The sequence below is a fragment of the Rhinopithecus roxellana genome, chromosome 17 (assembly GCF_007565055.1).
Source record: "Rhinopithecus roxellana isolate Shanxi Qingling chromosome 17, ASM756505v1, whole genome shotgun sequence".
Taxonomy (NCBI): Eukaryota; Metazoa; Chordata; class Mammalia; order Primates; family Cercopithecidae; genus Rhinopithecus; species Rhinopithecus roxellana.
This window is the reverse complement of record NC_044565.1, coordinates 108,664,900-108,691,224: the sequence shown is the minus strand read 5'-3', so window position 1 is coordinate 108,691,224 and position 26,325 is coordinate 108,664,900. Positions and strand designations below refer to the sequence as shown.

Sequence of the window (26,325 nt, the reverse complement as noted above, 5' to 3'; positions counted from 1 at the left end):
TTCATAATCTTAATACTGGGGCTCAAATTACAGTTATACCTGGAGATCTCACTAAATCTAAACATTGTACCCCTATAATCTTTTTTAAAATGCAACTAAATGTAAAATGGCGGGAGGAAGTTATGCTTTACTTTAACTGTAGCTTGTCTAAATTTTCCGTGGTCATAGTACCCAATGCCCTAATATCCCATATTGGACACAGACACTCTAATATAACAAATAATAAATTAAAATTAAAGTCAGTCTTTGGCACTTACAAACTAGCTTGATAAAACGATGCCCCATGGACCTCCAGTTAAAACAGTTAATATGAGGCCTTCCAAGGATTAAAACTTACTAATTAATAAAGGGGTGATTATATCCATTGTTTCTCCATTGAACAGCCCAATTTTTCCTATCCTTAAACCTAAAAAAAAAAAAAAAAGGTGCCTAATGGTAGATTACTACAACCTTATTGCTGTGGTCCCATCCATTATCCAATTTCCATTATTATTAAAATTACTAATTCTATACAATAAATAACTGGCTCATATTTGGCTCTTACAGATTTGGCTAACATGTCCCGTTAAGTGTCTACTTCCACAGCTTCTCGGCTGCAGTTTGCCTCCTGCCCTGAAGGGGCACACACACCTGTGCAGGCCCCCCGACAGGGAGCTCCACAGCTTTGCCACAGCACACCGTCTCTGCAGACAGGGTCTTCACCACATCCACGTTCTCCAGGGGTACAAATGAGGAGACTCATCGTCACTCTCATTAAGGACATACAAGTCCAACATCTTTCAATACTTCTGAGGTTCTGATGGCAATGTAGTCCTCATTTACAAACTCTACTTACTTTTCTTGCTGCTGCTTACAAATCAGCTTGCTTTAAATGGGGCACCCTCCAAAAACAACCTCTAAAATCAAACCTTAAAATCCACGGGCACTCCTGTTGGTACCCTCAGAGACCCCTTCATTATAGAAGCTCTGGTCAGCTCTGTGCAGGCCTGGAGTCTCTGGCCCACTTAGGATGGACATAAGGTGCCCAAGGGCTTTGGATGCAAGAAACTGCCCCTCTCAGCCTCATGCAATATCCCATTAAAGCAGTAAATGGCTGGATGCCTAGTGGGCTCTCCTGGACACAGAGGCTCTCAAAGACCTGAGCCTAGGACCCCAATCTCCACCTGCCCATTACAAACACCTGACAAGCTCAGCAAAACTACCACTGCCTCCTTAACACAGGACAGAGTCAAGCCTGGGCCCTCTGGTGTATTCTACCCGCAGGAGGGTGGTCTCCCACGCCCTCAGTCCCTTGTGAGGTCATCCTCCCGCAGACCCCTTGGCGTGTCTTAGATTAACTGAGTGAACAGCAGTGGGAGTTCACAGACGGTACAGACGGCACTGCCAACCCTCATATAAATGACAGAGCCCAATAGAATGGTGCTGCTTCCCATCCTTTAGCCAGCATGCCCTGATACAAAATGGAACCCCAAAAACAGCACACATGGCCAAAGTTAGGCAGTCGTCTTAACGCTGGATGCCCTGGTCAGCACAGGGCCCCAGCTTCACATGCATGGCCAACTGTGGGACCACTGCCCGAGAGTTGCCCCCCCCCCCTCAGGATGAAAAGCTCTGGGACCCTTCCTCACAGATACCCCAAATCCAACTCTAAATCACACCTCTCCGTAGGTGCTACAGCTGGGATTCGAGGTCTTGCTGGCGCACTGCTTCACCCCTTCAGAGAGGCAGGCATCACTGGAAGTCACCGAGACACACAAGTCACTTCTCGGAATCCACAATGCTGGGCTCTGGGAAAAGACATTCGCTACAGCTTCCACAGCCCTGACAGGTTCCATACAATCGGTTTAGTGAAGACACACCATGGGCTCCTCAAACAACTCCATTTCAAACTCTTGTCTGTAAACAGACCACAAAATGGGCCTCTATCTTGCCCCACAAACCTGAATCTCTTCACTGAGGGCCTCTCGGCTGACTCACACCTCACACAAACTTTAAAAAACATGACCATAGTCCCCTTTAAACATAAAAAGAGGGCTATGTCTTGCGTTCTTGTATATACAAGCTCATTACATATTAGGGCCTTCCGTAATGTTCCCCCCTATTCCTATAAATTTCAGATCTTGTCCCCACCCCATCAGGGCCGGAGACCAGAGAAAGAACACATTCTCTCCTGGACCCACTAACCCCAGGGCTCCCACAGGCCAGCCAGCTGCTCCTCTGATATAGGATCCATTTGAACCTAAACTTCCATCACAAAGCAAGAACCAGAACCCTGCCAAGCACGGCTGCACACATTCTGGGGTCTCTTGATCTTGTCACCACTGATCTGGGGGCTTTTGCTGGTTTATGATCCAGAGGCCCAGACCCTCCAGCTAAGCCACTATTTCAACCAAACACGGCAAATGCTGGGACCCACATCGGCATGAGTGGGGATCCACTTAGAAAGGAGACCCCAGGTCTCACATCCCAGAAGACATTGCCCAGCCCAGCAGCTCACGGCTGAAGATGACATGTCCCCAGCCACAACCTCGCCGTGGGAGATAACTTGTCCCAGATATTAAAACCTCTGCCCTGGTGATGCCCACGGGCTGCCTCTCCTGAGGCACAAAGCGGGCACTGACATTTTTGCTGTTCTTCCTTTAAACGTTGAGGAGTCCGCGAATGCTGATACACGCCCTGCTTTCTGCCAAAACATGGCCCCTACACTCCCACGTCCAAATGGAAACTGGTAGAAGGGTCTACTCTCTGTGCCATCCTAAAACTTAAGGGAGCGACTTGCTTTCCCAGGAGGTAACTGCCCCCTATCAGTCAACTCCTCAACCCCGGGGGAGGAGCACCCACCCCCAGTGCCTTCTCCTACCACCCCAGCCCGCTTTCCACCGCGACTTCCTGCCCTGCGTCTCCACAGCCACTCCCTCCCGGGGTGACACATGAACACCAAGAGTCTCTACTTATCCTTTACTGAACTATCAGAGCACACGCCCGGCCACACAACTGCCAGACCAGCCACCACGAGCCGAGAAACACCACGATATCATCATCAGACTCTTATGTTTAACACATGTTAACAATTGCACCAAGAAATTGTTAGAGGCCTCCCTAAAATGGCAGAACTATGTTCTTGAGTAACGCTGTACACAGCAAAGACTCAGCTATGGGCCAGCCTAAGGGACTCCTGTATTTCCATGTCTTCCTCCTTTCTACTCTCAGAATAAAACATTTCCTATGCTCTTCAGGGTATGCCCTACTCTTTAAAAGGTTTGCTATCAAAAGTGACCTTAGTATGTCAACACAGCAGAGGACCAATTGCATTAATCATGATTTCTATATTTTACGATATTTTGACATCTCAGGGGCCTCGCTGACCCGGGAGAAGCTGCCCATCCCAGGGTGAGCCAATTCTTAGACATAGCAAAGGGCTACCCTGGGAGCAAAGTGGCCAATCCAGAGGCCATCCTCCTCTCTCTGGCTCTTACAACCTAGGAGGCAATATCCCCCAGCCTAATCACCCAGGGCCAGGTGCCAGACGGCTAGAGATCACCCGTATAGCCTAGTGTCTGAGCTGTTATTCAAATCAGCCAGTCTAAGCTGTTTCCCTGCCCTTTCCTGCAGCACACACAGTAGAGGGTCTGAGCCACGTTCACCCTCACTCCTGCTCCTGCCTGTCTCCCGTGCTTCCCCTCATGGCCCGGTGTGGTCTGCTGTGCCTCTGGTTCTTTCATTTCTACAGGAATTGTGAGGAACAGTAAACGCTGTCAATGGCATCCACCTCTCTGTGTCCTCAATCAGTCACCTTTATCAGACCTGGGTGCAAATTCGAGTTTATGTCCCCAACTTGGGGGAGTGCAATGGTGGCACTTCAATTCCTGCATTATTTGTGCTCACCTAAAAGCTGAGCCACCGCTAAAAGGCTCTTGGTTAGAATTCAGCAGCTGAGAAATGAAAGTCAAGGTGAGGCTGAGGTGAGGAGTCGTAAAGGGAAAAAGACTTTCCCCGGGGAGGCAGAGCCAGTGCTCCGAAGGAAGTGTCTCACCCCAGTAGAGAGGGTGTGATGCTGGCAAAGGGATTCAGTTATCTCCCTGCGTGGGCGATGGCTCACACGGCTCATCTTTCCCATCCACAGCGGGCTTCCCTGGGAATTAGGTTTCGGTGAACAAGAGAAACAGAATGTGGCCTTCGGGAAGGATGATGTTGAAGGGGAAGAATTCCTTCCAGTGGCCGCCACTGCTGTCTGTGCTAAAAAATGGGGAGATAGGCTGGTCGCGGTGGCTCATGCCTGCAATCCCAGCACTTTGGGAGGCCGAGGCAGGTGGATCATGAGGTCAGAAGTTCGAGACCAGCCTGACCAACATGGTGAAACCCTGTCTCTACCAAGAAACACACAAAAATTAGCTGGGCGTGGTGGTGCGTGCCTGTAGTCCCAGCTACTCAGGAGGCTGAGGCAGGAGAATCACTTGAACCCGGGAGGTGGAGGTTGCAGTGAGACGAGATTGCACCATTGCACTCCAGGCTGGGCGACAGAGCGAGACTCCATCTCAAGAAAAAAAAAAGAGAAAAAATGGGGAGACGGGGACCCCCCTACCCTACTCGATAGCTATACTGGGGAAAAATAAAACTTTGTGCTTTCAACTAAAAGAAATCACCCGTACTGATTTTCTTCTAATTTGCTATCACCTTTCTTCTCCATATCTTTCACACTTCTTCTTATTTGATAGACAGTATTTAAATTTTGAAGAGTGGTATTTACCCAAGTAATTTAAGTGGTGGGGCACAACAGAAAACAAGAAGAAACAGATGGGTATTTTTAAACAGCACTTAAAAATTAAAACAAATTTGATGTAATACAGGCAATGGAGTATTCTGATGGTAACAACTGTCAATTTTCCAAAAAGTTTATAATAAAGTGATAATATCATAGTGCATTGTAATTCTACCATCCATAAACTTCAAATTGTTCCTTGATGATTCAAAAGTCCTGTGGTAAAGACTTAATATATATTGAGATACAATTTGTTACACAGTCTTGGTGTGATTTTTTGTTTTGTTTGTTTGCTTTGTTGTTGTTTGTTTTGTTTTGAGAGAGGGAGAAGGTTTAAGTGCAAAAAACATTTGTGACTCTAAAAATGAGATAATACTGTTGCATTTGGTACACGAATTGGTTAAGAATTATTGTATTTCTATGGATAAACCTTGACATTTTAAATTATTTTCTTTTGAAACTTTAAAAAGTACCCTAACTTTCGATTCTGAAGATGAGGACACACATGGGGGAATGGGCTATGCTAAAAATGCCCCAGGCTTTTAGAATGCTGCCTTTGGGATCCTACTTGCATTTCAAAGACACGGGCAAGTGTGGGCAATGAATGGAAAAATACCGAACAGCATGTATTGTTCCTCAAGAAGAAAAATGACTCCCCCACGCTGCTATTACTCTTTTCTGCTTTTATTCCAATGTAACGAGAGCATGACTGTTGGAGCACTTTCAGTACAATTAAGCTGGAATGTCCTGACATTGAATGAGAGATTACATTATTTTCTGAGAAATCCTTAGAATTGGCATCTCCCCAACAGAAAAGAGGCAGAAGGGGGCAGGCGGAGGAGGAAGCAGACTGTTCTGCTTTAGCTTGATTGGCAGCAAACTGAAGCTGGGCGGGGGGGTTGTTTTTTTTAAGGTTTGTAAAAGGAGGCTTCCTTCATGACATGACCGTAGGATGCTGTCACCCTGACCGGGTTACTGATGCGTGATGTTTCTAAGCGCTCGGTAAGTACCAATCTGCTCCCACGCCACAGTATGCGGGGGTGTGATGCTGAACAGAGAGAGCACGACGTGATCATAGTTAATTCCCTCTGGTATCAAAAAAATAAAAACCTCTCTACCAAAAAATAAAAATGTGTGTTGCTCTCGTCTGCGTCATCATTGTTGTTCAGGCTTTTACATAACACGCAGAATGAGAAGACTCAGAAAGCCAGGCAGAATGGTGAAGAAATAACTGAATAGTTCTGATTCCAAGAACTGTGTGACCTTATGACACTTAAAGAGTGAGGAAGAGAAAGCAACAGGTTCCAAATGGTGTAGCAAGCTTACCAACTAAACTTGAGGAAGGCTTGTGGAGAAGCTGTGATCACATTGTGGTTATTTAGACACCTCCAAATGGAAACAGCAATGACAACTATTCAGCTGTGATATGAAGGTACAAAAACATTTTCCAAAAGGGAAAGGCCGAGAATGGTCAATGCACATCGATTTTCACGAACTGCTTCTGGTAAAGGTCTTCGGGCATGTGAGATGCATTTTGTTTTCTTTATTTTACCAATCAATGACTAATTCAGTTATTCCAATCAAATGATCAGGTTAGGTGATAATGCCTAAGAAAGCTGAATACTATTGTTAATGCATAAATTCATAAAATCTCTTAGAAATCACTTGGCCAAACTGTCATTAAACCATCTCAAGATGATATCTGAGATTCACAATAAGTGAGGCACTTGAAACATTGGATTGGAAAATACTTTCACATTTTCTCCTTATAATTAAGTGATGCTGGTATTTTCTAACTTCCATGATGAGACTGAGTTTTATCTACTGAAAACTAAAAGAAAAATTAATAATATTATAAAATCTTTCTAACAAAATGCTTGATGGATTGATATACCACCAATATTGTATATTATGAGATATATATATTTTAAAACTAAAACATCACATACATCTTCAATGAACAAAGCAAAACTGGCAGCTGTGATGTGTTCTTTAGTGGTTGTGACCCTCTGGTTAAGAACACTCACCTCACAGAGGAAGCCAACTAAATGTACCAGCTGGTTGAGCCAGAGAGAACATATGAGTATCTCAGATTCAGTTATTCCAATCAATATCACCAGCGTGCATTACACGATGGAAATTACACTACTGTCCTTTAACAGATAACACCTGGTCTGATCACTGTCAAACTTTCTTTCAAAAAAATAAAGATAATTTTAGGTTAGTGTTGGAGAAAAACTTACTGAATATTTACATCCCATACCGGCCATCCTCCCTTTGTATATTCTGATCTATTTTCCTGGAACAGACAGATTTACCATGGCATGGCAGATTTTTAGTGTTCTTGTATGTTAATAAACGGAGAGTAAACTGAAATTTATGGACGGGGCTAATTTCTAATGCAAATCCCAACAGAAAAAGATGACTGTTTCCTAAATGCTTAGTAACCACTGAACAATGAGACAAGGCTCTACTTTCAAGGCATTCTTTGCACTTGGTGGTTTGATGTTTGACATCCCAATGCATATACAATTTTAACTCACTTTTGCTCACTTTATGGTGTGTAAATATATATATATATATATATATATATATATATATATATATATATATATCCTCCAGTGAACTATACTGTTCTCAGGTTTTTCTATATCCAAGGTATACTTTCTTATGTTTTGACACTCATTTGATTACAACATGCAATTTACAACACCTGGGACTACAACAGGACATTAAACACAGTTCTATCCGGTGGCTACTACTTCTTGGTAAGGACTAGTTTGGGCTCCTGCACTGAACAATGGTGTGATTATTCAATTTCACAGACAACTTCACAGCAACACGCAAAGCCTAAGCGTAGTTTTGGTTAGCCTGTGTTCTAAGAAATCCACTTCCAGATAAAAACGTGGTTCCCCATATTGTCTACACACTAACGTATGCCTTTACCATCTGGCAGAGCAAGATACTGACTGGGAAGGGAATCCTTCTTTCTCGTGAAACCTAAACCACATGTAAACCATCTGCAGGGTCCTGTGCTGTCAGTGAACTGCACTCCCCAAGCACCTGCTTCCAAGAGATTTTCTTAGGTTTTTTTTTTTTTTTTCCAACTATGGGCTCCATTCAGACTTCAGGCTAACCTTGTACAGATCAGATCCCACCAGACACAGAATTGTCATTTTTGAGGACTCAATGTTTGGCAAGCGTCCCATTTTGGAACCTTATCCACAAGCACTTGACAAAGCACAACGAATGGACGGCTATTCGTCCATGCCTGACATTTATAAAAGTACAAGGGCTTCCAGAAACCTTGACAGAGAGAAAAATCAATTATTTCTCTCCCTGGCATTAGCCAGCTCTTGCCGACTATTCATCTTACGCGTGATGATGACTAATATCCGTCGGATGGCAAGGAGCCGCTCTTTGAGTGAGGTCATGCCGAGGATGGCCAGCTGAGCCTTGCGCTCCAGGGGCAGCACGGCCAGGATCCACCAGGACCAGGCAGGGCCGCTGGGATTACTCTGCAAAAGAGATGAGAGGAAAGCAAGATTAACACTGAAAATGCAAGCCTGTTCCCCAACACAGTCTTTTGCTCCGCCAACAGACACGTGAGCAAGAATTAAATGCCACCTTGTATTTTAGAGCTATTTCACAATTCATTCAGCTCTCAAAATACATAGTTTACTTTTACGGTACACATTTAGAGGTGGGGGAACCACAAAAGGAAGAGCCTGCAAAGAGAAGCATCTTCCACGGGGAGATTCTATGAATCAGTTGCTTCTGTTCTCTCAAGCTTTCAGTTAAGAGTATATACTGGTCAGAGGAGAAGACCATCACTTTAACCTTCACTTTCCAATGTTCTGTGCTATTATTTTTTACGTCTTAAGCATGCCATATAAAGCATAATACTGTAAGTGCTAAAAGTATGTGTACAAGTTTGAATGACATACTCAATGTGGCAAGTGAGTGTATGAAACATATATATGTATGCATGTCATATGTAAGAGTTATCACAAATTATATACGTAAGAATTATGATGCCATCAAATAACCTTCATTTCACATAATCAAACAGAGCACTTCTGGGCTACGTGCTAGGCAAAAGCCAATCATAAACTTGTTCTCAATATTCTTGGTATTGGAACCAAGATATCCAGGCCTTTTTGTTTCCAGGGTCTAGGATTCTTAACTCTAATTCTCCTCCAAAAATGTGCGGGATGCCAATAAGAGCTGGGAGGGTGGACTCTGGAGTCGCCTTAGTTTAGGGTGAGGTAGATGATACTGGAGGACTAGGAATAGCACTGTGGCCAAAGCTCACTGGGGGTAGCCCAAGTCACTGTGAGGAAGACATCAACCTGCCCTTCAGAAGGAGAAAGGCACAGATGGAGAAAACAACCTTTTATACAGAGTCACACTCTTTTCCCCGCCTCATCTCGCAGAGAAAGAAGAAAACTGAGTAGCACGCTTAATGGGAAGGACCTCATATAAAAATCGACGTATTACCTAAAATCCCTCTGTAGTCATCAGAAAAATGGCTCCCCCAAAGACTCGAATTCCTGAAACCTGGGGATATGGTACCTTATATGGCAGAGGGAATTGGAGGATGTGATTCAGTTAAGGACTTTGGGATGGGGGGATTATCCTGATGGGCCCAATGTGTTCATATAGGGTCCTTTCTGGGCTGTGGTCAGAGGGACATGTGGCTTTGGAAGGACCGTCGGAGAGAAGCAACATTGCTGGCTCTGATGGAGGAAGAAAGCCGAGGAATGCCACCGGCCTCTACAAGCTGCAGAGGCAAGGAAACAGACTCTCCTCACAACCTCCACAGAGGAATGCATGCTGCCATCACCCGGATCATAGTCTGGCCTGCAGAACCAGGACTGGAAGATAATACATATGTGTTGCTTGAAGCCACCACATTCGTGAAATTTCTTAACAGCAGTAGTAGGAAGCTAATATACCTGCCAAGGAGAGATGGATTAATTTGGTTAATAAACAAAAACTCCTAGAAAAAGAATGACTCATATCCTAATGCAAGTCAGTCTAACCACCATGTTTTCTGAATCTGAGTTCCAGGACATTGCAGAACAAAGGCTTATGCAAATAAGGGCAAGCCAGAAAGGACTTAATGGCTATTTCTGGCAGTTAAAGCATTTTTCTGTGTTTGGAAAAGAAAGAATTCAGGCAGGGGGTAAAAGATAGAAGCTCTAAGAGATAGAAAAAAAAAAACTTAAAGTGGATGGGGAAAGATACAAAAGATATTTCACATCACCCTAAACCAGCTGAGAGCCAATCTCCCTCCCATACTGTCTTTGACAGCTGGGCATCCGTGTACAGGTGGGAGGTATACACTCTCAGGCACAATCTTACACCAGCTCAGCCTGGCTCTCCCATCTAATGCAGAGCAGGGGCCACCTGAGCTTAGAAATGCTCCATAAACCTGAAGCTCATTCATTGCTTAAAGAACCAGCATCACCAAGACGACTCGTAGGGAGCACTGGAGAAAGCCCATGACAGCTGGGCGGCAGGGTCCTTACAGGACAGGGAAGTCATGCTTCTAATGTCACAAGAAGGATGGGATTTTTCTCTTCACTTATTCAACATCTGTGTACCAGGTGCAAGGCAATGCTATGTGCCGAACGTGGAGTGTTCGTGCCAATACAATAAAGTTACTACTTACATTTTAAGATGTGAGTGAAAGAAGGAAAGGGCTGCAAACTGACGGCCAAGCAGAATAAATTGATTGTCGTTAGAAAAGAAACTATGTTCTGTTAGAAAGCCTTTGTTGCTTTGCTTCACAAATCCTGTGCTACCACAGTAGGTGCTCCTTTGGGCTGTTAGTAGAAGAACTGGTTCATAAACAACCACACTGGGGTATACCCAGCATCGTACTGCCAGGCTCTCCACCAGAACGATGGCTCAGCACACGACAGCAGGAAATAACAGAATTACAAAGGAAAAAAGAGAGCATACCTGAGGCTCCGGTTCTCTGTCTGGCATTACCCCAAAATGACTTAAAATTTGTTCTTTCATGCGATCCTGGAGAGACGCGAACCAGGAAACAGACTGTTGATGCACGGAATCGTGGAGAGCGGCAAGCTCTTCATACTCTGGACCCTCCACCTGATCAGGGAAAAAGGCACGGCTGTATGACCCATTCATAGCAATGCACATAACACAGTCAGCAACCTCTGCACTGCCACTAAGTGGATTTGTGGCATTTAGCACTTTAATAATTCATCAATTTCACAAAAATGGTACATGCTCAATATAGAAATCTGCATTTTTTTGTATAGTTGAAATCTATCAATTGTATCTTGATTTTTCTCTTAATACCATAATATAAGCACATTTCATGTAATTTTGCATAATTTTCAATGGCTGCATGCAATTTTATATTTGAGATACATGCCAACTTACTTTTCACGTAAGTTATTTAGAATAGCCTAGTTTTTCATTTTTAAAAACAACACAGTAATATAAACACTTATGCAAAAGTTGTTTTGTTTTGTTTTGTTTGTTGACAAGGGAGGGAGGTATGGTTTCCTCGGGATAGTTTCCTAGAGACCTTGTTAGAATTACCAAGTCAAAGGGTGACATTTTAAAAATTGTATTCCATATCACCAAACTACATTCCTAAAGGCATGATAGGCCAAGACTATCCTCATTACATTGGCCTGGGCTGATGGACTCCAGCTTATTGTCGGCCACAGCACCTTAGACTGACCAAGCTTGGCCTCTGGTCCCTATGTCACTGTCACGTCTGTCATTAACTTATGCCTCGGTCCTGTTCAGGAACACCTGGCAGAGGAGGAAGAGCATGGAACTGGGAATCACGGGACCAGGGTTTGTTCTGGCTTCATCACCAACTCTCCTGTGTGAATCTAGCCAGTCTCACGGCCTCGTGAGGGCAGAGTTTTCTCATCTGTGTAACAGGAATAAACCATGAAGGTCCTTTCCTGTTATAAAATTCCAGTACCTACAAAAACTACGGCGTGCTGAGAAATTATAATGTAATGCATACACCACCCTCAATTTGATTTATACAAATCAAATATTCATATATGATAGAGGATTTTCTTGTAAAAGCAAGCTAAAATTGTTTCATGTTGCAGCTACTTAAGCCCCCATTTTAAAATAAACACATACACTATGAAAAGCTGTCATCTACAACAACGGTCAATAAACCCTGCCGTCAGGTCTATCCACCCCGCAGAGAGACCCTGAAGATTATCACTTTCAGCCATAGCTTTGAAACCCAGCTTTCTGGTCCAGTCTGGGGGTTGGGCTCCCTGCTCTGCTCCTCTGCACTGGGATGACCAGAAACCGCAGCTGGAGGAGGCAGAGAGGTAGCGTCCTGGGTGTGACTCCATTCACAAATCCTAAGTGTACACCACTGCCCCAAAAATGACTCCTAGTGTGATGTGGGGTGGCTATGTACCCTTACTTCCACATTTCCAAATGTCAACCAAAGAATTTAAAAGAGGAATACGATAATTCCAAGGATTTCCTCCTTTTAAGTATTTTAAAATTTCTTGCTGCAGTATAATTTACAGACCAAAAAGTGCATAGATCTTATTTAGCTCAAAGAGTTTTCTCAAAGAGTATACACCATTTCTCAACTGTATACACCAGTCTGACCATCACCCAAAACGAGATAGACATTTCCACTACCTAGAAAGATTCTTCACCGCCCCCTCCAGTCAATTACAAAGCCAACCCCACAAGCCTTTTCTGACTTCTGTCTTCAGAGTCTAGTTTTGCCTGTTCCTGGAAGTATACAGATGCAGCCACGCAGTATGTGTTCGTCCTATGTCTGGCATCTCTCACTTAGCATAATGTCTATGAGAGTCATCCATACTGTTTCGTGCACTAGTGGTTCATTTCTTTTTATTGACAGGTAGTATTGCATTGCATGAATGGACCACAATGTGTTTACTGACTCAAGTGTAATCAGCACCTGGGCTGTTCCTGGTTTGGGGCTATAATGGAGTAAGACTGTTATGGACATCCTTGTGTAAGTCTGTTGGAGAATCTCTCAAAACGTTTTGCTAATATGTCAAATTATAGGTCCTGATATTTCTATGAGACACATGAAAAAATTCTTAAGGGGTAATAAATTCAAGTCTTTTATATTTAGCTTTGGGAGGTATTTTTAAGTTGTAGATTTTGTCACATTCTGAATTAATACCAATCTAGAGAACAGAGACTGACAGACTGCTGTTCCTGAGTCAAACCATGCTCACCACCATGTTTCTGGAAATCACATTTAATGGAAAACCATCATGCTCATGCCTTCACACATTGTCTATGACTGCTTTTGCACTACAAGGGCAGAACTGAGTACTTTTGACAGAGACCATATGGCCTGTGGAGTCTAAAGTACTTATTATCCGGCCCTTTGCAGAAAAAGTTTGCCAGCTCCAGGGCTAGAGCATCCAACAGCAAATCACAAGCCTATTTTGCAATGTGCAGGTTTACATGTTGCCTAAGTACAATAAGGTCTTTTTTTTTTTTTAGATGGAGTCTTGTTTTGTCACCCAGGCTGGAGTGCAGTGGTGCCATCTCAGCTCACCGCAACCTTTGGCTCCCGGGTTCAAGCAATTCTCCTGCCTCAGCCTCCCAAGTAGCTGGGACTACAGGCACCCGCTACCATGCATGGCTAATTTTTTATATTTTTAGTAGAACCAGGGTTTCACCATGTTAGCCAGGATGGTCTCAATCTCCTGACCTTGTGATCTGCCCGCCTCGGCCTCCCAAAGTGCTGGGATTACAGGCGTGAGCCACCATGCCTGGCTAGATCATTTTTTTAAAAGGAGATTTCTGTACCAGCTCCCAACTCAGGTAAAAATCCACTGAGAAAATAAATAACTGCCGAAAGCAATGGCTCATGCCTGTGGTCCCAGCGCTTTGGGACGACTACGCTTTGGCCGAGGTGGGAGGACTGCTTGAGCCCAGGAGTTTGATACCAGCTTGGGAAACACAGGGAGACTCCGTTTCAACAAAAAAAATTTTTTAATTAGCCACGTATGGTGGTGTGCACCTATGGTCTCAGCTACTCGGGAGGCTAAAGCAGGAGGATCGTTTGAGCCTGGGAGGTCAAAGCTGCAGTGAGCTGAGATCATGCTGCTGCACTCTGGCCTGCATGACAGAACGAGACCTTGACTCAAAAACAAACAAACAAATTTAAGTGATGAATTAAGGACTTAAGTAATATTGTCAGTACAAGTTTGACAAAGCCTTTCCACAATGCAAGAGGGAAACAAGAGGACAGACCTCTACAAAACACACCAGTACAATAAGCCTTACCTTTTCATCTTCAAGATACTCAATGTCCGCTGTGTTATAGCCATCTCTGTGGCGGTGGCTAAGCACTCGGAACCGACTGATGCCAATCGCGTCTACAACAGAACTTCCATCGGGAAACGTTCTCACGTCCTTAATCTCCAGCATGCATCCATATTCTGAAAGCCTGAAGAGACGGTTGGGAGAAATGACTGTGATTTTTAAAATGCAGGGGGCCTTTATTTTTCTCTGGATGAGAGTTTGCTTTTAAAAGGAACACAAAGCCACACAAAACAGTGTCTCCACATCAGACCAGCAAGGTTATTGTCGCTAAGAGACACGTGCACATGGTCGCTTCTGTTAGATGCTAAATATAGTGGTGATGGTGGCTGCAGCGGAAGGGCTCCGGGTGAGACAGGACTTGTGCCTTAGCAGTTCCAATGGGCTAGTGTTTTGGGAAGGACTCGAGAGATGGGAAGAGATGAAATCTCAAATGTGGCTCCTCAGCCACCTTGGCGGGGCAACATCAGGACTGCCCAGCTGGTGCCATGCACACACTCGGCTTTCCAAAGCGCTCCCCAGCTCTTACCCACACTCTGTAACTATCACCCTTATCCTAGTGATATTCTCATGCTACCACGTGCCAAGTACCGCATGGAACAGTTTACGATACATATGCATTCAAGCCCACACTTAAAATTTGATTCATCAAAAGTCAACAAAGTGAAAAAACAAGCGATAGGAGTTCCACGTGCACTGAGAATATAGAACACTAAAAAGAATGTGAAAAACAACAAGAAAAACCAGATAAACCACAGAACATATGTCTCTTGAACCCATCAGAGAGTGGAGATTGCTCAGGGTAACCAAACAGAAGATCCCACAGGGAAAGAGTAGGCAGAGCCCAGGAAGAGACACAAAAGTGTGTAGGAAGAATTCAGCTTTTTTTTTTTTTTTAAACAAATGGCCAATGACCTTGTGTGGGCTGGCATCAGAGTGCAGGTCTGGAGAGCTGCACTCACAAAGGGAGTTTGCATCACACACAGGCTCTTAATCACAGATAGGAGGCTCCTTGGTGAGTCATGCCCTGCAGTGAGGTAGGCGTGGATGAGCTGACGTTTATTTGGAAGCCTCTGCTGGTGCCGGTTGCTGGGCCAGCAAGTCCTCCACCTTCAAAGGCACTCAGCTCCTCCTCCCTCCTCCCTTTGCCCACAAGGTCTTCACCTCATTCCAATTCTGCCAGCTCTGCCCTCCCCAACCAAAGTGCTGTGGAAAGCAGTCCCCAGCCACTGCCTTCATCTCCTTGCCTCCCCTTCACTCCTCCATATCCTACTGTTCCATTAAAATGCCTCCAAAAGTAGTCAGAGATGCCCTCTGAATTGCTCAAATCACTGGACAGGCTCCTGTCTGATCTCCCTAAGGCACGGCCCTGCAGACTGTTGCTGAGCCAATGCCTCTGCTCTCCTGCACCCTCTCTAACCAGCCCTTCGCAGCCCCTACCTCTGCATGTCCCTGCTGCTCCGTACTACCCAGGATGGTGTTCTAGGATATGGCTATTCTCATTCCAAAGCTCTCCCCAGCTCTTACCCACACTCTGATTGTAACTATCACCCGTAACCCAGTGATATTCTCACGCTACCACGTGCCAAGCACCACACACAGCAGTTTATAATATATACTAATTCAAGCCCACACAACACGGAGGCTCAGAGGCATTAACTTCTCTAAGGCCACAGGGAGATTCAGAGCCAAAATGAGAATTCATGGCAGTGTGATTCTGAAGTCCTCATGATGAGCAGCTTTACTACACATCCCTCAAACTAAAGAGCAGCGATGATTCAAACTGCCACCTGGATGCCTCTACTTATACATTTAATAAGACTCTCTCTTCCTGGTATCTAACAGGATGATCTCATTCATAGCGTGGTGAACCTGGAGGTGCCCTGAAGATTCCTCTTCAAGGGAGGACTGAATGCCCCCAGCAACCAGCAGAGGCCTCCAAATAAATGTCAGTTCCGCCAAGCCTGCTTCGCTGCAGGGCATGACTCACCAAAGAGCCTCTTACCTGTGGTTAAGAGCCTGTGTGTGATGCAAACTCCCTTTGTGAGTGCAGCTCTCCAGACCTGCACTCTGATGCCAGCCCACACAAGGTCATTGGCAATTTGTTTAAAAAAAAAAAAAAAATTAGCTGAATTCTTCCTACAGGCTTTTATGTCTCTTCCTGGGCTCTGCCTACTCTCTCCCTGTGGGATCTTGTTTGGTTACCCTGAGCAACCTCCACTCTCTGATGGCTTCAAGGAGTATATGTTTTGTGGTTTATCTGTTTTTTCTTGTTTTTCTTTTTGTTTGGATGGGAATAACATTCTTTTCAGTGTTCTATATTCTCAGTGCACGTGGAACTCTTATAGCTTATTTTTTCACTTGGCTGACTTTAGATGAATCAAATTTTAACATATTCTAATTTACTAATCTCTCCCTCTTTTATGTATTCTCAGCACCTTGTATAAAAAATCTTTCCCCATTCCTAATTATAAAGGCGGTCCCCAATATCTCCTCTTAAATGTTTTTATATTTTGTTTTTCACATTTCACATTAGGAATACAAACGTGTTATTTTTTATTTATGGCATAAGGTAAAGTTTTCTTCTCCCCTCTCATCTGGACTACCCACTAATTTTCTGGGCACCCTTTATTGAGTAGTTTGTCTTTTCTCATACAGTTGTCTATAAATTTGGCATCCATGTATGAGTGGACCTGTTTCGGATCTCTACCTTATTGTCTCATTGGTCTACTTCCTAAGGCTTGTAAACTTGATATTATAGGATGTTCTCCTGTTTGTTCAGCCAGATCTGGGCTTGGCCTTTTGCTTTTCCACACGGATTCTAAAATCAGCTTGAGCAAGTCCATGAAGAAGCCTCCTGGAGATGTTGACAGAAATTACTCTAGATTTGGGGAACTGGGTAGATGTGGAATCTCTACGACATCGAGTCTGTGCACCAACAGACGTGGCATTTCTCTCCATTGATTCAGAACTTCTTGAATATCTTTCAAGTTTCAGAATTTTCTCCACAAAGGTCCTATGCATATTTTTAAAAGCTCTGTCCCTAGGTATTTATGGTAGAAAATTCTGAGTGGCCCTAAAAATGCAGACTCCTCTTCTTCCTGGGCACGTGGGTGGACTATATTTGTCAGGCTCCTTTGCAGCAGGTGTGAAGAGGAGGGAGCCCCCTTTCTCCAGAGCCCTTTAAGAGCACGTGCGCCTCCTCCACAGCTAGCACTTGGATGCAGTGACCTCATCATGACCACATAGGGCTGACAAGGCCCTAAGGGATGGGAGGGTCCTGAGTCCCCAAATCAGTCTACAGAGGGGAACAACCTGCTGGCTTGCAACACCCTCTCTGGACAAAGACGTGAAATGAGGGGAGGTGAAAACCAAGCACAGTGTGTTTTTGTGAGACTGAAAATGATTTGGCTGTAGAGACAGAGAAACAGCTTTGTGCAGGATATAGACATTTTTCTTTTTTAAATTTTTTTCGTAGAGACAGGGTCTCCCTATGCTGCCTAAGCTGGTCTCCAACTCGTGGGCTGAAGCGATTCTCCCACCTCAGCCTCCCAAAGTGCTGGGATTACAAGCGTGAGCCACTAAGCCCAGCCGCAATTTTTCTAGACCTCAAGAGTTGGACTAGATTTGTTTATATATAAACGAGGATAAAGACAATTGCAGGCAGAGGGAAGCACGGAGGTGTGGAAGCATGAGCTGTCACAAGAGAAGAGCAAGTAGCACGGCAGTGGACTAGCTTGAAAGGAAGAGGTGGGCAGTGAGGCTAGAAAGAAGGGATGGGACCGCATTGTGGGCAGCCTTGAACTTGGACTTTGCTAGGTAATGGGAGCCACTGGAGGTTTTCAAGCATCAGCCTAAATCATTCTGCAAGAAAAACGTCAAACGTTGCCCTTCATTAGGACCCTTTGAATGGTGACAGTTCTTACCCTGCGTGTTCAGCAGATAAACACATGCCAAACCGCTTGGTGCCAGTTTCCATGCATCTTCTTATCATAAGCCGATAGCGGGGCTCAAAGACGTGGAGTGGACACGGGACCGTGGGGAAGGCCATGGCACACACAAAGATGGGGACGTCTCTGGTCAGACTGCAGAAGTAAGGGGACATGTTATCTCAGATACACGAGCTGTTAGATCAGAGGGTAGTACTGGCCACCAAAGCAGCAAAAGCCAGCCAACCTCAGTTCTCCCCTCTACAAAACAAGAAAGCCAAGGACCATAGCATGTGAAAATTCTCTGCTCACCCAGGTTTCCTGACAAATCTGTCTTATTTAACTTGAGAAAGGAGAAGACGCTGAATTATATTACTTTGCTTGGAAAAGTTACACAATTTAAGCACTCTAAAAAAATTCTAATAAAAGCAAAAACTACATAGTGCTCAAAGGCAATGAGTTTTAAATAGAAGAGTGGAAGAGTGATAAGATCGCTACTAAAATACAAAACTTTTGCCATTTTAAAAGATGAAAACTGTCAAGCCTGTCGTGATTCGCAATCCTGGGTATTAGTTTTCCTTCTCTCTACTTTTTAAAACTGTGCTTCACTTTACTCCATTTTGCAGATATTACATTAAAACAATTTTTGAGGTAAAATATATAATTTACTATTCTTAAGTGTACAGTTCATCAGTAACAAATACATTTATATTATTTGCCTTTTATTTATTTTTAAATAATTTTTTAAATACAGAGATGGGGTCTTGCTATGTTGGCCAGGTTGGTCTTGAACTCCTAAGCTCAGGCAATCCTCCTGCCTTGGCCTCCCAAAATGCTAGGATTATGGGCATGAGCCACTGTGCCCAGCCTTCTTTGCTTTTTAAATCCTGAAAAATTCAGTATCACTTATTTACATACAAAAAGCAACTATATAAATTTGTTAAAACACTGTAAAAATACCTTATTAAAAAAGAAAAAAATTATTATAACTTCTCGCAATTATGTTTCCAAAAATACTTTACAACTAACATTTGTTTCCATTTACACGCCAAGAGAGTTCTCTGCCACGAAAAGAAAATCTGAGGTGAAGCTGAAGTTGACAAAGTTCAATCTGAACTTAAGACCAAGGACACATAACAGGAGCACTTACTTGGACAGTTCTGACATTTCTTCATCATAAATTCTCTTCCTATCAGACAATTCATCCGGCAAATATCGAAATATTAATTCTTCGGCCAGAACAGTTATGTTAAAGTTCCTGCTTGCCAGTAACTTCAATAAAAACAAACAAACAAAAATAGTCAAATGATACTGTATGGTAATTAACTCTAAAGGATGAAGCTTCCGTGAGTCAAAAGGTGAACAAAGAGGTGGCGGGTAGGATCTCTGAGCAGGTAAGAAGGAACAGGGATGGAGAGGGAGGCGGGCCAGACTGTGCCAGGAGCCCGGACAGCCCCTCCGCTGTGAGAAAAGGCCAGGAGGAGGCGTTCACCTGGGCAAAGGATGAGGCAACTCAATCTTGACAGCATCTACATTTTCAACCAAGTGCCCTGATGTTGGTGAGAGGGGAGGGAGTGAAGTACGGCATGTTGGGAGTGGAGAGACTTTTGCAATGATCAGCTTGGAGAGGGAAGAACTGGAACTACTAGAGAAAGAATGTAAGAATGATTACTCATGTTTTGAGTCTAAGACTTAAAATTGTTCATTGAAACTGACACCAATCTTCTCAACGTTGTGTTTTTTTCTAGCTTTGTTGTGTTACTCAGGATGCATGCAAAAGGTCAAGGTTGACTTTTTTTGGATTGAGAGAGTGAGGGACCATAGATTAAAGCTGGATGTGAGGGAAGGTGGAAGAAGACTGAACAAGAAAGTGCTGGGATCGGTGGGTAGAAGGGCCACAATGTGGCTGAACTACTACTCTGTGTGTGTGTATGTGTGTGTGCGTGTGTGCACACAGAGTAGTAGTTCGGTAGGTTGCACTGTTTTATTGCAGGCATGTATACTAGCATATAGTAGCTCTTTTCACTGACATTCTGATACACATCAGGACCACTGCAGGTGCTTCATCGGTCCTGAAAACAGTATAATACTATAGTTGTTCTCTCTACTGTGCTCATAAAGCTGTGATTCAGAAAGGGTCAGGGGTCAGTGCTGAGCCACCATGGCATACAAGAACCCCAGGCCTGGCGAGCTTCAGGGCTCTGCGCTTTCTCTGGTGGCCCTGCTGCATTTCTGGGCTTGGGATGGCTCCACGTATTTCCAACACACCATGGCTGGGTTAGTCCTTCGCATACTACCAGGTTTCCCTATAGCTGGTGTGAAACAAGCTAAATGTATTGCTGTGATTGAGGACCAGGAGTTCAAACTTTGGAAACGCCTACATTCGAGAATCACAATCACAGGGTAACTGGTAGAGAAACACGCTATCACCTCATTCACAAAACTGCTTTATAATTGTCATTATTATATGACATAGGTATTTAATAAATGGTTTATGATGTCCTTTTATTGAAGAGTAATATAATAAAATGTGTTCTACTTGGCATGATGCTAACCAAGGGTTCTGTAGATTCTATATAATTGATGATTCAGGTCCCTGCTAGTGCGTGCAAAGTCGTCTATGCACATGATGTGACTTCTGCATTGAAGAAAGACAAAACTATAATTTTGGATTTTATTTCATTTTATAGTATTCTAATTTCTAATTTCTGGAACATTAGTAATCCATGTATAGTTTACATGTAATCATTCATTCATTCATTCCTTCATTACACAAAGACTTCTGGAGTCTCTGGTGAATGTGCTGGTCCCTGGAAATACAGGGAAAACAGGTCACAGGAAGCCTCAGTACTTAGGCAGCTTCTATTCTAGTGCCAGCCTCCAGCTGTCACTTCTTCACTCGGCCCCTGACAAGGCAGCATTGAAACGGAAGTGAGTAAGGTCTGTGTTATAAACAGGGCTCACACATACATGCATTTTATTCTTGTAAGAACAGATGACCTGTTCTGGCCCAGGCAGGCACCAGAACAAGAGGCAATGGGTCTGATGCATCTACTAGCAAGAAGAGACAGCAAATGCCTGGAGGAAAACTGCACAGGGGCCACCAAGGAAACAGCTCTGCAGACTCAGAACACAGCCACCACTGTGACACACAGTGCACAGCACAATAATTGATGTTTATGAGAACTCTGAAGACTTTAAAAAGATTCAGTATGCATGCAATTTAATAAAGCAAGTATGTACATATAATGTTTTAGAAAATGGTTTCAATTATAACTAGTTACTTTAAAAATGTTTTGGCAGTAAATATAATTATTTAAAATGTCACTGAAGTATAATATCTCCTCTTATCACATCAGATTTAAAAAATAAATTTTACTGTACATTTGTAAAAAGAAAAAAAACTTTATCCTACTTAAAATGCATTCAATAAATTTAATCTCTGGAAAGTAATTAAGGCAAATATTATCAGTCTCATTTAATGAATGCAAAACAAAGGAAGACACTCCCCATCCCCTTAAGATGTTATATGACTTGCTCCATAGAAAGTTAATGGTGCTAATGGGACCACAGCCCAATACAGCCGACATGGATTCACTATTTCAGAAATTGATCAGAAGGTCTTCAGCTTTTAAATACTCTTCATTGTATTTACCATACCTAAAGTAAATGGATTTAATCATTTACATTGGGGCTAAATATCATTAAATAGCTTCCCCATGGAACCCGACTTTTACTGGTTTTGATTTCAGACCAAAGACAATAATAACTGACAACTGGTAAAAAGCCCTAAAGGGACTCACCAGTGGTCAGAAATGATCAAGTCTTCAATCCTACGAAAAACTCTCAAGATGAAAAAGAGAATTCCTGGAGCACATTAAGTGCACCATGACAATGTCTCAACCATTTACAATGAACGTAATGTAAGGGCTCATAATGTTAGCTATTTTCAATCTATCTCAACTAAAATTTCTACTTAAAAATTTCCTTAACATTTAGCAATTTCTGCATGTAAACCTTCCTTGTGTATTTCTTGATCAATCAAAGAGATGAGAAAAGACCTATCTTTGATTGGAGAAATCTCACTTTCTTTAACAACTGGGTGGGGAAAGCCATGCAAGACAGGGAATACACATCCACCAAGGGATGAGAGGAGGAGCTGTCCCATCATTTCCCAAAACCCACTTACTTCCGAAAGTTTGTCTTTGCACAAAGGACAGTGTGGGGCATGGTCAAGGCAGCGCTCAAGGCATTTTAGGCAAAATGTGTGTCCACAGGGCGTAGTGACAGGTTCAAAAAGCAACCTGGAAGAAAACATCTGTTTTCAGCCAGAAATGTCCAGGACAGACTTTCAAATCATGGATTGGTTTTCGAAGGATTCCTTATGCAATCCCCTTACTGTTCTAGAAAACACTTGCATGCACTTCCATTTTATATCCTCTCAAATCTTTAGAAAATAAATGAACTATTACTGAGCTCTCCATAGTTTCCCTGATAATAAAAAGCCCATTACACTTTGGTATACATTTCAGAAAGGCTGAAGTTTTAAAACAGTTGCATGGATTCTGTACCATCCTACCTCATGCAGAGGGCACACTCAAAGTCAGTTACATCAAGCGAGAGCCCCTGATTTTCTTCCGTCTCAGAGTTTGGGCTCCTTTGAGGTGACAGATCTGAATGTGAAAAAATTTAAAACGCTGTAATTAACACCTAAGCACCTGAACAACACCATGCAAGAAATGTATTTTCTTTGGACCAAACATGTTGTATCAATGTAACAAATCACACTGGGCAGAAATAGTTCCTGTCCAGTTAATAGCATATAGCAATAATTTATCTGGATGGTAAGCATGCATAAAATTTAAAATTTTGGCTAAATTTTCTCTGCTATTTTTGACTATGAAGTCTTTGCAGTATAAAACATCTAAAATGCTCTACAATCTTAGAGCTGATATAATCATTTCATTACTAATATTAAATGGTGTAAAAATTTTTTAAATATATTGAATACTAGCTAGCATTCTATCACTTTGGAGTCACAGAACTGCCTGATGAAAATAGTTCACTGACCTTTCTTGGGAATTTTTCCAGGGGCATTCAGGTCAGGTGCATCCTCCACGTCATCTGGAAACTGTCTCTTTAAGCCAGCACTGGGTGCTGTTGGAAGGATGCTTTCTAATGCCTTTTTATCCTCTTCAAAGTGTAGACCCAGTATAAAATACAAAACTGAAGAATTGGTATTTCCAAGCATATCAGATTTCTCAGATGAATTCTGGTTAAGTAGGAAAAAAAGGAATCCTGAATATTAAAGAAATCATAGCATAAGATAAAAAGAATGCAGTAGCCTGCACTAGAAATCTTTGAAAAAAAAAAGGGGGGGCTTATTTATTCGCTTCCTTCATAATTGGTTTCATCTGTTAATTTCTAAGATGCGCTTCATTCTTTTCAAAGTAAAATACAGAATAATTTCTTCCCGAGCTGGGAAAGTGAAAAGTTATCTTCATATGCAATCTGTCTGTCTATCTGTCTATTTACACACACACACACACACGTACACACACACACGTACACACATAAAATCATATATCATATTCAAATCATCCCTTTGCTTTATTTTCTCCAAGCCAAAATAACTTCAGGTCTCCTGCCATTTTGCGTGATTTGGTGGTGTTCCAAAGCTTCTTTCAATCTTTAATCGTTTTCATTACTTCCACAGACTTCATGTAAAAGTTCCAACTCCCAGGTTAAGGAGCTACAACTGGTCTTGAGAAATATGTCTAACTAATGTAATGCCATAATGTGTGAATAATCTGTAACTATTTAAAAGGAAGCAATTACATAAAGCTTAATCAAGAGAATCGTGACAAACACACGCACATCATACCTCCGAGCTCCCTGCATCACCTTCTTCCAGCAGAGCCTGGGCATTCATGTGGCTGTGACCCTGAGCCTTTAATCTGCTTTGGATGGAAGATGTTAAATTTTCATGCACATTTTCTGTAGCTGAAAACAGCACTTCACACATTACCTATAAAATTGCCAAGAAAAGAAAAAATATATATTTTAAAACACTTTTGTGAAAATATAGTATGTCTTATAGATTCAGAGGAAACTAAGAGGCCAAATAAGCCTAAAACGTGAAAAGAATAATTTTAACTGCCAACCTTTTAAAATCCAAACATTTTTGAAACCAGAGTCAATGTATTAAGTTATTTTAGCTTCCAATTCCTTTCCGTCTTACACTTCCCAATGACGAAATAAAAGCATTACCACTTCCTTCTACCTGGTCCTTACACACTACATAAAATCTCCCCTAAAAGCCACACAGATAAGACAGAAAGGGAGTGTAAATGTTGCTGGGGGCCTTGAATTAAATCTAAGCTGTGATTACCTACAGGGCTGAGGTCACTATATATAACTGTTTTATTTATGAGAACCAGAAGAGCCACCTTGTAAAGAAGTTTAAAGGAAGAGAGAGGGAAAGGCCATAATTGTGGTTCAAGAACCAGGGAGTGGCATTGGTGGGGGCAGGGGAAGGGTGGACAGCAATGGCCAGTTAGGCATTGTAGCTGACACCCAATTCTAGCAGACACTCAAATGGTCCTGTGGTCCTCATGGCCTCAGCTGCATCCAAGGTTTGAGGAAAGCAGAAAGGAGTGACTGAAACCTAAACGAAGACTCCTCCCACTCTCCACTGTTCCTCGTGGTTCAAGGTGGATGCACTAGAATCCATGGCCCTGTAGCAATGCACACCATCACCCTCAGCAGGGTCATCAATGTCCTCAGTCCCAGCTCTGAGTAGCCTCAGCAGAGCTGCTGGAGATGGAGACACATTTCATGTGAACAGACTAACATTGTTTTCGGTACCTTCTGTGATACAAGATATCTATCAGCCACAGAATGCCCAGGGGAAAACACCATGTCTGAAAAAGCTCCAGGTAGACAACAACCCACAAGACCTAAACCCTGGTCCAGGAACCTTGGTGAATGTACTTCATCTCTTTGGGGCTGACTTTCTCAGAAAAGTGTTATGAGAATCAGTTGAGGTATGTTTTAAGATTCTTAGGAAGTTTCCATATAGGACAAAGCAGGCAGGGATAGCTGAACAGCAGGCTGAAGATGCAATATTATTTAGATAAGTTGAAATGATGGCCAAAAACCAATGAGTGACACTGGTCAATTGAACAACTGTCAGGACAACTGAACAGGACTAACACCATTCAATTGCACAAGAGAAGATAAAAAACAACATCGCTATAAAGTTCCTATTTTAAAAAAAGATGAGTTAGGTACTTAAAAATAAACATGCCCCTAACGTGAACACAAGTGAAGGTAATATTTCACCAACCGTGGCTGTCAAATGTAGATGCTAAAATACAGGGTACATTAGAATGCATCCAGAAGAGGAAATCTTAGAAACGCCACTCTGTGAGAAAAGAATATTTGGCCCACAAGGTGACATTAAGGCAAAGATAATAGCTGTTCTCAAACATCTTATGTGGTTTGAATTGCACAAGGAAGAACTGATTCATTTTCTGTTGCTCCAGAAAACAGAACTAGACAGGTAAGTAAAAATTACAGAGTAAATACATGGTAGAAGTTGACAATAAACAGCATTATAACAGGGATGCACAAACATAAAAATATAAAAACTCCTGGTCATTGGAAGTGCTAAGTAACTATCAGGTAACCATTGTATAAGCTTTTTAACAGGACAGATTTCCACATTCAGTGTGACTGGATGATGGGTAAACGAGCAGGTATTTCTGCATTATGCTGGTGAAGCTTTGCTGAAAATCACAGGTCACCCTATAGAGCCGAATTGATACATTTTACATATATCATAATGTCTTTTATAAAGCTTCTACACAAACTATAATAACCTTGCCTTGCCTCACATGTGTCTTTATGTCAACAGAATCGAGGCATGTTTACGCTGTCTCACGAAACACTCTGCTTTACCCATGGACACAACATAATGTTTCCCTAGAAGTTATCCAATGCATGAACCTTATAATTACTGCCATGGGCTTTTTATCACATCATCACGCACATTCAGAGTTATATTTCCTGTTTATCTCACAAGGCAAGGGTTACTCAGCAGGGACATGAAGGCTATAAATAAGACCTGAAGGAGAAAGTCCTTTAACAGAACTCTTACCTTCTGTGCTTCTTTCTTCATAGAGTTACACTCAGGATTTAGAGCAAGGCAGTAGAGAAACTCCTTTAACACTTCCTTACTTCTTCCCAATCCAGAAAGAGCCTGAGCTTTTACTTGATGTCCCTAGATTCACC

At 42.7% G+C, this 26,325-nt stretch overlaps 1 protein-coding gene across 1 annotated transcript in view; it reads right to left on the bottom strand.

Moving 5' to 3' along the window:
- Positions 1-7,381: 7,381 nt before the first annotated feature.
- The window catches only part of LONRF2 (LON peptidase N-terminal domain and ring finger 2), a 37,701-nt gene continuing 18,757 nt past the window's right edge, over positions 7,382-26,325 (bottom strand). Inside the window, exons 3-12 of the mRNA XM_010386765.2 lie at positions 26,192-26,314; positions 23,915-24,058; positions 23,101-23,302; positions 22,610-22,703; positions 22,220-22,334; positions 19,181-19,302; positions 18,028-18,186; positions 14,066-14,228; positions 10,730-10,879; positions 7,382-8,277 (exon numbers count right to left, since the gene is read on the bottom strand). Coding sequence (XP_010385067.2) covers positions 8,083-8,277; positions 10,730-10,879; positions 14,066-14,228; positions 18,028-18,186; positions 19,181-19,302; positions 22,220-22,334; positions 22,610-22,703; positions 23,101-23,302; positions 23,915-24,058; positions 26,192-26,314 — 1,467 coding nt within the window. The 3' untranslated portion in view covers positions 7,382-8,082. The remainder of the gene's footprint in view (positions 8,278-10,729; positions 10,880-14,065; positions 14,229-18,027; positions 18,187-19,180; positions 19,303-22,219; positions 22,335-22,609; positions 22,704-23,100; positions 23,303-23,914; positions 24,059-26,191; positions 26,315-26,325) is intronic.